This window comes from Maudiozyma barnettii (genome assembly GCF_903064755.1).
Source record: "Maudiozyma barnettii strain CLIB 1767 genome assembly, contig: KABA2_14, whole genome shotgun sequence".
Classification (NCBI taxonomy): Eukaryota; Fungi; Ascomycota; class Saccharomycetes; order Saccharomycetales; family Saccharomycetaceae; genus Maudiozyma; species Maudiozyma barnettii.
Window position 1 is genome coordinate 112,581 of NW_024545251.1, and position 11,399 is coordinate 123,979.

The following is an 11,399-nucleotide window of genomic DNA, read 5'->3' on the forward strand; positions in this document are numbered from 1 at the left end:
TAAAAAATCGATGAGATGAGATGCATTAAAAAGTGAACGATTTCGATTGTGTTGAATCCAAAGAACTTCAGTGAGAATAAGGAATAAAAATATGTCAAGGAGACACAATCAACAACAGGGTGGTATTAATATACCAGGTATAATTTTGGACGAGCTGAAGGATCGTGACTACTCTAATGATGATCGTTTCAAGCAGTCTAAAAAGAGAAACTCCACAAAGCAACTGGGCAGAAAGGAAAGAAGAAAGCAACAGAGATCTGAGAAGAAGAACAAGAGAATAAACCGTGGGAATGATAGTCTTGATGATGGCATTCAATCTAACAAGTCTTTAGACAAGACGAAAAATATACATAATCATAAGGTGAAGACTATAGTTAAAAAGACGAAACCCCAACCTAAGGAAAAGAAAAAGGATGAAGAGTTACCATTCTCATCCGATGATGAACTATCAGCTGGGGATTTTGAAGAGTTTGAAGAAGGTGACCTTGATGAAGAAGAACTGAGACAACTTCAGTCATTAGAAGAAAATGAATCTGAGGGTGATGATATCGAATCAGACGAGATTATTTCCGATAATGAAGATCAATCTAGTGCAGATGAAGCTGATGTTATGGACCAATTGAAAAGAATCAAAGAGAAGAAAACGTTTAAAAAGGAAGATATAACTGCGGAAGAAACTATGGCTTTGTTAAAGTCCAAAAAATCTAAGCAACAGAAGTTAAATGCTAAAAAAATAGATTCTGAAACAGAAGAAAGTTATCCTTTACCACCTTCCGAACGTATGGCTATGGAAAAGGATGAAATGGATATGCAATATTATGCAAAGAAGTTGAAATTAAAAAAAGGTAAAAAAACAATTAGTGCCGCAGATGAGTTTGATGCTATTGGGGGGTTACTGGAAGGTTTGGATTTTGTCGACAATTATGGGGCTAGTGATGAGGAATATGGTGATTTTGCTTTTGAAAATGACAAGTCTTCGGGGAGAACAACTACTCGAGACGAAGACAAGCCATTTTCCTCGGATGATGAACTCTCTGAAGGTGATTTTGATGAGTTCAGTGACGGTGACCTAGATGAAGACGAGTGGGATCAATTGAAGGAACTAGAAGATGACGAAACAGATGAATCTGGAGATGAAACATCAGAAAGAAGTAATGGCAACAAAACAAAAGAAAATCCTTATGTTGCACCAAATTCTACTTCTACCGATACCGGATCATATATTCCACCGTCACTGAGAAAGCATCAATTACAGAAAACTCGTGCGGAGTCTAGTGCTTCAATTGAGATTACAAAGAAGGTGAAATCTAGTCTAAACAGACTGTCTGAGTCAAACATTACGCATATTATTAAATCCCTAGATGAATTATTTGATTCATATCCACGACAATATGTCATAGAGATTATAACAGAACAGTTATTAGAGATGGTTGTTCAAAAAAATAAACTGCTCGATACATACATTTTGAATTTTGCTGCCGTCTCATTTGCTATTTTTAGACTAAGAGGTCTTGAAATTGGTGCACATTTCATTCAGTCTACAGTTGAATTGTTTCTTAATCAATTTAAGAAACAGAAAGATGAATTTGCAAATATGGAATCGGAGGATGCAGCTGTTTTACCAAAAGAATCGCTAAATATTGTTACACTTTTATCCTACACTTACGATTTTGGGTTTATATCTTGTAAATTACTCTATGATATAATTGAGATGTTAGTTTCCGAACCAAATGTCTTAACTACAGAACTATTACTTAGAATAGTAGCGGTATCTGGTCAACAGATTAGAGGTGACGATCCATTTGCTCTGAAACAAATCATGTCACAACTTTTGACCAACGTGAAATTAATTGAAAACCCAAGTCCAAGGTTGCAGTTCTTGATGAGTACTATGACTGACTTAAAGAATAACAGATTAAAACCTTCTGTCTTAGCCTCCGATTTCCACCCAATTAAGAAGGTCGTTGTATCTACGTTTAAAGCAATTTCATCTGCTATGGAACCTCTTCAGGTATCATTAAAGGATATTGAAAACGTCGATACAACAGGTAAGTGGTGGCTTGTTGGTGCCTCCTGGAGAGGTAACATGAACTCTGCACTTGAGGAGAATACAGATACGAATGAAAAAATCAGAATAAAGGACGATTTCTTATTGGAAGATGACTTATTAGATGATATTCCTGATTGGACTCAAATCGCAAAGGAAAATAGAATGAATACTGATATTCGACGTGCAATTTTCGTAAGTATTATGTCAGCTCAGGACTGTGTGGATGCATTCGAAAATATCGAAAAATTAGGTTTGAAAAATAAGCAAATATTAGAAGCACCGAGAGTCCTGTTAAATTGTCTACTAGCTGATAGCAAAGAGAATGGATATAACCAATATTACTCTTTGGTGGCAATGAAACTGTGTGAGCAGCATCATAATTTGTTGAAGTCTTTCCAATTTTTGTTTTGGGATACCATTCAAAAATATGAAGATAAAGAAGATTCTGATTCTGAAGATGATATGGAAGCCGAGATTACAGATGAAAATGTCAGACTGAGAACTATTGCAAACCAAGGTAAGTTTTTTGGAAATCTACTGGGTCAAGGCATTTTGAAGTTAGATATATTCAAACACGTCCCATTAATAAGTGGTTTAACCGCGGATGGTAATTTATTTATAGAGGTAATGATATATCAGTTGTTCCAAACAATTGCTAAACGATCTGAAATTACTAAGAAGAAAGAAGGAAAGAAAATGTATCAATACAAAGACGAGAATATGGTTGCATTAATAAATGGTAATGTCATGGGGGAGACCAAAGGTACTATATTGAGAGGGTTGAGGTGGTTTTTGAACAATAAACTAAAATATGAGAATTATTTGGATCCTGATCAAAAATCGAAAGCGTATCTTAGAGATACAAGAAGAATAGAGTGGGCTCTTCCGATGTTTAGTGATTTAACAAAACAACTTGCGGAGGACGGTGACTATTAAAAAAAATTTATCGAACATTTGAATTAGTAATGGTATACATTTAAACTTTATTATCAAATATATAACGTATATAATAGTACAGAAAAAGCATACAACCGACCATCTATCAATGTTGTATCGCATCTATATTTCGCATCAATCGATAATATCTTGTTTTATCCATTTCAAAATAAGAGAAGCATTAATTATAACCCACATCTTATTTGTCTTTTGTTCTCTATTCAAGATCCTTTTGACAATCTGAAATGGCTTTAATAAATGCACGCCCGTCTGCCTTCATCTTAAATTTAACAATATACGTTGTTAACTTTCCGTCAGCATCAACTACTGGTGTTTTCACCAAATTCTCATTATCAGCTGTTAGAGGAACATATTGAAAAGATTTAACAATATTGGTATTTAATAACACATTACCCATCCCATCAGATCTACACAAGAGTCTACTCTTAGATTTCTCATCTTTCTTTTGAAGAACTTTCATTTCACCAACACCACGTGAATCGTAGGCCTTTGTCTCAGCATTGAAGACCATCAATTTAGCCCTCTGCGAAAAGACTGAATTTTCATCCTCTTCACCATTCTGCATGGAGATTGCAGTATCATCACTATCCTTTTCGCCTTCTGTTGTGTTCAAATCTGGAGAATATTTTTCATTATTCTCTGTATTTTGGGAGTTCTTTGAGGTTGCTGCGACCAATTCGTCAGTATTTTTCTTCTCATCTGAAGTATTATTTTGTTCAAATGGTAGACTGAACTTAAATCCACCAGATGGAACTGCGCTCTTATTATCTGAGGTAGACGTTGAGGTTGGAGCAAAGGGATTGGATTGTGTTGTTTTACCAAACGAGAAAGATGGAGCAGTAGTTGTTTTAGAGGCTCCAAATGAAAACGATGGTGCATTTACAGAGTTATCACTTTTAGTGGCATCCTCTTCTACTTTGGATTGTGTGCTCGATACAGAAAAATTAAATTTAGGTTTGTCGTTTTCATTCGTCACCTTTGCTTCAGACTGTGTAGATGTGGTTGTACCAAAATTTAAGGTAGGCTTTTCAGGATTTGGGGCACTAAACTGGAAAGTGGACTTAGTCACATTTGCGTCATTCTTATTATCAATAGAGTTATTCAGACCAAATGCGAAGCCTGGCTTAGAAGTATTTTCTGTCACTTGAGTGGCACCAAAGTTAAAAACAGGTTTAGTTGGGTTCTCTTTGGGTTGTTGTGTTGCCTCTGGGGTTAATACCTTTGTACCAAATGAAAATGATGGGGTATTGGTTCCTGTGTCTTTGGTTGCAATTGGATTGACACCAAACGTAATTCCAGGTTTGTCAGTTGATTCTTTATTGTCTTCGACAGGTATTGGTTTAGCACCAAATGTAAAACTTGGAACTGTAGTATTTCCCGTTGTCTCATTGGCCTTTGGATGATTTCCAAATATAGAAGGACCATTGGATTGAGTTGAAACGTTATTAGTACCAAAATTAAACGCCTGATTAGTAGGTTTTTTGGCAGCGTCAGCACCTAGTCCAAAAGACAACTTTGCACCTGTATTTTCGGATTTTTCTTCGGATTTTGGAGCAACCGTACTTCCAAAAGTAAATGATGGAAGTTTTTTAGAATCCTCTTTTGTTTCACTTACAACATCTTGGGATGCTGCTGGAGCTGAATTATTATTTGAGAAACCAATTGCTGGTTTAGGGGAATCTGATATTGATGTTGCTGCTGCATTGTTATTAAATTTAAAGACATCTGATTTGATAGTACCTGAAATTTTGAACTCTGGGCCTTTAATCTCGATATCACTTTCACTATCTGAGTCATCTTTTGGTTTTTCTACTTTCTTCTTATTAAATGAAAATACAGAATCAGATTTTATAGGATTTGATGATATAGTAAAGGATGGACCTTCAATTTTTGTCTCTACTTCTTCATCCGAGGAAGACTCTTCGCTTTCGGATTCCTTTTTGGAATTTTGAAGTCCAATAGAAGGCATAGTAGCTGTGGGTTTTTCTGGTACAACTGGCTTCTCAGTAACAATTGGAGCTGTTTTAAAAATGCTTGTAGGTGCCACACCATTTATCGTATTAACGTAGGTTTCATACTTGCTAAAAAGTGTGGATAAGTTAACAAATGGGTCAATACTTATAGTATCAATAATTTTCTTGCTGAATTGTGAATTCAAGGCCTTTAACTTGGCACCCTTTTCGTTGGAATCGTTAGTTTCAGGTTTCTTGGCAAAACTAAAAGCGTTAGCAAAAGAAGCTTCGGATGTAGAGGCGTTAGTCTTATTGGTGAAGGCCATCTTTCTTTTCGGCATTGCAATTTTTCTCTTACTCATAACTTCTGCAGAAGCTTTAGCAGTGTTCTGTATTTGAGAATTTGATTCATCTTCAGAACCATGTCCCTCGAACTCTTCTCTTGTCATTTGATCATCAGCAATTCTTTTAGCCATTTTCAACAATAAAGTGCTATACTAGTTTGACAAATTATATTACAATCCTGTTATCTAATTGTGTTTAGACGACAAAATTCATAAAAGCAATATAAATAATATAGCCTGAAGTAAGAATGGTATGTTACAACAGATTTATATTAGAAGTCATCCTTCAAATAAATTGTTATTTCACATCTTAGATGGTCAATAATTTTCAGTTTCGTACAGAATGAAAAAAAAATCCTTGCACAGATAGGGTCTAAAATTATGTGGAATCCCGAGATTTGTAGCCATTAATTGTTTTAGGGCGAGAGCGGTAAAAAGAGGGGCGAACAATAGAGAAAAGTAAGGGCCACCACATTCAGAGGCTAGGGTTACTTCTTTTTGACAGAAATTGTGTGGAATCAAGGCATCTAGAATGTCCAATTAAGAATGAAAGACTACGTAATACTTAGGTAATAATATTTTTTACTTCATAATTTATTAGGTAACATTTTATAATGAAACACTTAGGTATTAAGAGAAACAGATTGCCGAGTAAATAAATAATATATAAATACAAATGATTCTAAACTTACATTCTAAGTGAGATTCTATTCGTTCTATAAATTATATATAATATAAAAGCATGACTTACAAATATTGGGAAAGTATTACAAATAATATTTACATTAATTTTAACATTAGTATTCAAGCTACACCTACTCCGCTCTACCTAACACTATAAATAATGAACGAACAAATGTTCAACTCTATTATATCTGCTTCAGCACACTTTTTACCTCTTAAAAATGATTTTTGAAGTAATTCCATAGGAAGAGCTTAGCTAGGTGTTAGAAATAACATATTTTATTTACTTATTTATTTATTTTTGTGTTTCTGACAGTAAAGAGTATTATCACCATACTGTGGTACCCTAAGGGTTAGATTAATGTTGCGAAAAACTAATAGGTCAAGGAATGACATTACTCATTTTTGTAGACACATATTTAAAGACTTGCAATACTGAAATTTAGGGCATTATAAAACCACCGTTCCAAAAATAAAAATATATCTACAAATCTCAGGGAATTCCATAAAATTTTCCCCATGCACAGAAACTTCATCACGTCATACGACAACCCTATACAAGTTTCAAAAAATACTCCGATACGGGGAGTCGAACCCCGGTCTCCACGGTGAAAGCGTGATGTGATAGCCGTTACACTATATCGGATATGAAAGTATAAAATTTAGTTACCATATGTTCTTCTTTAGGAACCATCATTTGAATATGTTTTGAATAGTTTAAAAGAACATATGTCTGTGTTAAAACTGGTTAGTGTCGCAAATTATTTATTTTGAATATGTAGCGGCAGCACTAAAAAGGCTAACATTAGCTTAACCTAACTGAAGGTGAAGGTAGCTAATATAAGTATAATTTAGAGTGTGCTGCACTGTCGTATATATAATAATGTTATAATATAGAAAGTAGCAATACTTGGTTATTACAATTTTATGTTTAGTAAGAAATTATTACTAACTGTTCAATATGATTCTAGAACATTCTTTAAGAATGATTAGTAAGCAAGTATTACTAATTGTTTCATAAGTGTCTAGAACATGTTTCTAGAATGTTTAGTAAGAATACTATCAATATTTGGTAGACTGTTTTCCTTTTCCAAAAGTATAAAAGGACCACATATTCTAATTTTATATATATACAATCTTCCTTATATAGACTTACTTTATATAACATAAAATAAAACCACAAGATTATACATTTGAATATCTATAACTATGTCCGATAATTTCAACTCGAATACTAATCGTATATTCTCGATTTCAAACTTACGTTTACAAATAACACATGATATATACTGCATAATGTAGTATTCGTTCCCCCTACATTGGGTTTATTGGAGCTATATTGTCCAACGTTACTATGTACAAAAGATGAGCAGTTTAACAACAGTGACTCTGTTTAAACAATTTAGTTCTGCAGTTTATATATCCCTTTATGTACTACAAGAAAATTTAAAGTCATTAATTCTGTCATAAATTTAATGACGCATTTATTAAATTGGTAAATGTTGTCAGCAGGTCTTCGTATTATTACTTTATTTTTTGAGGACTGTACCATCCTTACACCATTGATCATATCATCCTTACACCACATATTGAACTTATAAGATATGTGATATTTTTTTATGAAATTCGGCTTTTTTACAGCGAGAAAATGGTACGGAATTATTACTGTGAAGACGAAGCTCTAACTAAGAGGATCGGGGTTCCAACCTTCCTCCATACAAACTTAGATATTAAAGATGAATCAGTATAAGTGAAAAGTAGCTAAAGCTGATCTATTCACAATTTGGTTATGGAATAAGAAGACCAGTAACGTTTGTTTTAGAGTATGTGACCAATACATTTGGGGATTAGGAAATGATAGTCATAAAAATGATGATGGATGCCAGCATATGTTGATAGCCTGAAGTGAAGAAAAAAGTGAAGAAAAATTGATGAATTCCATATCCAAACTTTAGCTGTTATATACTGGGTGAATATGCTACTCATTGATACTTATAAATAGTGATTTTTAATATGAAAGAAGGATATGTTTTCAAGAACATGATGAACAAATGAATGCCAGGTTATATGTGATTTTTTATTCTATTCTTTCGGATGACTAATTGAACAACTAGAATATTTATAACTATCGAATCTGATCTCCGTACAACTTATTCAAACATAGAAGAATTTTTTACTAACATAAACTGATTTTATCATGAATCCCTTTTTATTATAGAATATTTTATAATGCCTCCAAAACAACAAATTTCCAAGGCTGCTAAGGCCGCTGCCGCTATGGCCGGTGGTAAGAAGTCTAAGAAGAAGTGGTCCAAGAAGTCCCATAAGGACAAGGCTGCTCACGCTGTCATCCTAGACCAAGAAAAGTTGGACAGAATCCTAAAGGAAGTCCCAACTTACAGATACATTTCTGTCTCTGTTATGGTCGACAGATTAAAGCTAGGTGGTTCTCTAGCTAGAGTTGCTCTAAGAGATCTAGAAAAGAGAGGTATCATCAAGCCAGTCTCCAAGCATTCTACTCAACAGATCTACACCAGAGCTGCTGCTGAATAAGCAAGATAACTTAGCATATCTCCTAAATTCTTTTTCATCAACAATTGTCATGTTTTCAAGCTGACAATTGTGTATATAAATATGTCTACATATATGTATACAATAACCGGATAATATATAATCTCACTATTCGTCATAATACTGATCTTTTCTGATATAAGGAGGTACACTTTGTTTAATTAAATTTGCAAAGAAATGTGAAGTAATGGAATGGTATTGTTCTCGCAATTATTGTAGCCCTAATTGAATTGTTCATCTCTTCATCGTCCTTCATGATGAAATTTGACAACTTGAAATGAAAATTTTATGAAATTTTATTTTTCCATCGAGCGTCTCGTTCAAAATTTTATCAGAGTTATTTAAAGGAGCAACAAATTTCAATTCGGTAACTATAAAATATACTATTTGTTACTCTAATTGTAAGTTTCTTATTGAAATGTTTAAACAGTACAACAAAGCCAACCATCGTTCTGAGATAACTTAAACATTATTTAGAACATTGCCATGTATAAGCTAGGTAGCTGCATGAATTGTTTTTGAGATGTGTTAATAACTCTCTGAGAAATAAAAATGATGCAAATATTTTATCAGAATTATTATGATTATAAAAACTTAAGATATTTTATATCATTTCTGAGGAAGTATATGCAGGAACAAATTGTTATTTAGGAATTCTTCGTTTATGATTTAATTTTGATAATTTTATTTCGCATGTTTTTTTGTTTTTATGACTATTTATATTATGAGTTCATAATAGTTCTTATTATATTCTGAGACTGATTACATTGAGTGAAAATATTCATGTTTTATCATTTTCTTTGAATGGCCACAATAATTTCAGAGTTAGCATAAAGGAAAATTTACTGATGAATGACAACCACACTTGTCTTTTTTTTATCCGGCGATGATTCTTTAGAATATGTGCCATGGATTACATCATGCATCACCATCTGATTTTATATTTAACTTTATGCATTGCCTGAAAAAGATTTTGAAATTTTTGTTGCCATTATTAAAGAACAAGTAATTTGTTCTCTTAAATAATAAGAATTAAATACTTTTTATTCATGTTAATTCTGGAGAATTAATACGACTAAACTAAAAAAAGAGGATTGAATGATGAAAAACTTTTTTTTCAGTTCTGCTTCTGAACATACATGAAGATACTCCATTTTACCAAATATATTATCTGATCATCCTTTTTTTAAATATGTTTTAGTCGTTATTTATATCTTGTAAACAGACCTCTTGAATCTTTGATATATAAGTCTGTCGTAATCTTAGATAATCTCTTATATATAACTTGTACAAATACTGCTGTTTTGTATGGAGGTTCGTTATTTTTGATTATCTTTTGATCTAAAGCCGTCGAAAGTGTTTAAAACATACCTACAATATTCTTTCCAACAATAGTTGCCGCAAGAGCTTGGGATGACCATTACATATCAAATTACGAAATGACTTAAAAATTAACCACAATAAATGGAAACTATAATATATCTTCTAAAGATCATTATGATTTTGTAAACAAACTCAAAAAGATATAATAAGCAATCTTCCATTTATGAATATTCAAAACTTACTGTCACGGCAAATGCTATATTTCTCCTAATCTATATAAATAATAAGATATGTAGCCAAATGTCTGGTAATATAATATAAATTTGAGAATAGTAAATCTAGAACGATTAATATTCTTTAATATGGTAGTAAATTGTTCAAAGGAGTAATTTCCAAAATAGTCAGCTGATTAAACTCTTATCGCACTAGGTGATATTCAAATATTATTAAAGTATGTATCGTTAAGCGCTTACTCCCTTCTGTCCTCAAAACATTTCATTCTGAAGATACAGAAAAATATCAATTTCTTCATATGCGTACCAAATTTACAAGACACACCATGCCAAGTGAATATGTCAAACTAAAACTCATAAAATGTTTATAAAAAAAATTTCTTTGATTACTATTGCTTTCAATGGCCACATTCAAAACTGTTCACTCTAACAACTGCATCCCTTTTGTTAGTAACCTTGAAATGTTGCTTATCGTGGTGGTTAGCTAGGAATTCCAAAGTAATACCTAAATTAAAATAGGACTAAAAACTAACTGTTTTTAATTACGACATTAATTTAAAAAGCAAAAAAATCTCCGCGACGGGGAATTGAACCCCGATCTGGCACGCGACAAGCGCCCATTCTGACCATTAAACTATCACGGATGTTTTATTGAATTTGTTCGAAAATAGTTTAATTCTTGTTATTAACTATATTTTAAATTTTACATTCCTGTTTTCCACTATTTTTAGTATTATTCGTGGAACTGTTTTAGCTATTCAGATTCCTTTTTATATACTGCATTTAGTTAATAATTTTTAATCGATAGGCATTTTTCTGATCATTTTGGTTGGAATTAGAACATATAAATTGACATAAATTATGTGGGATCAATATATCTCGAATGTGTTACGAAACGCGTTATAGTATGAAACAAATATTACGTAATGATTAGATAATATGAGAAACAGATTGTCGAGAAAAATACATAATATATAAAGACAGAGAATCCTGAACTCACATTCTAAGTTAGATTCTATTCGTTCTGTAAATTATATACAATATAAAAAAATCACTTACAAATATAAGAGAAATATAACAAATATATTTTGCTTACCTAACATTAAAACTGTCGGAAATATATTATAAGAGGGATAATGACCAAGGTTATGATCTAACAATAGGTTCATCCCGCAAAGATCTATTGATAGGTTCATCCCGCAACAACTTACTAACAGATTACTTACGCCACCATTGAGTGAGTCTATAATCACGACAATGATAATCCAACATATATAAATGGAAC

The 11,399-nt window shown here is 32.6% G+C and overlaps 3 protein-coding genes and 2 non-coding genes across 5 annotated transcripts; 2 read left to right on the plus strand and 3 right to left on the minus strand.

Annotated features, from left to right (window-relative positions):
• Positions 1-91: 91 nt before the first annotated feature.
• SGD1 (Sgd1p) lies at positions 92-2,986 on the plus strand (the record flags this gene model as incomplete). The annotated part of the gene is made up of 1 exon (XM_041553214.1): positions 92-2,986. One exon carries the CDS (start codon positions 92-94, stop codon positions 2,984-2,986), a length of 2,895 nt encoding a protein of 964 aa, XP_041409148.1.
• A 217-nt stretch (positions 2,987-3,203) lies between these two features.
• NUP2 (nucleoporin NUP2) lies at positions 3,204-5,435 on the minus strand (the record flags this gene model as incomplete). The annotated part of the gene is made up of 1 exon (XM_041553215.1): positions 3,204-5,435. One exon carries the CDS (start codon positions 5,433-5,435, stop codon positions 3,204-3,206), a length of 2,232 nt encoding a protein of 743 aa, XP_041409149.1.
• Positions 5,436-6,561: 1,126 nt separating this feature from the next.
• KABA2_14S01210 lies at positions 6,562-6,633 on the minus strand. The gene has a single exon. It is a non-coding gene; the product is annotated as a tRNA-Glu (tRNA).
• Positions 6,634-8,216: 1,583 nt separating this feature from the next.
• On the plus strand, positions 8,217-8,540 carry RPS25B (40S ribosomal protein eS25; the record flags this gene model as incomplete). Its single annotated transcript, XM_041553216.1, has 1 exon — positions 8,217-8,540. The coding sequence occupies one exon, from the start codon at positions 8,217-8,219 to the stop codon at positions 8,538-8,540; it is 324 nt and encodes a 107-aa protein (XP_041409150.1).
• A 2,146-nt stretch (positions 8,541-10,686) lies between these two features.
• Positions 10,687-10,758, minus strand: KABA2_14S01254. The gene has a single exon. It is a non-coding gene; the product is annotated as a tRNA-Asp (tRNA).
• Positions 10,759-11,399: the final 641 nt, after the last annotated feature.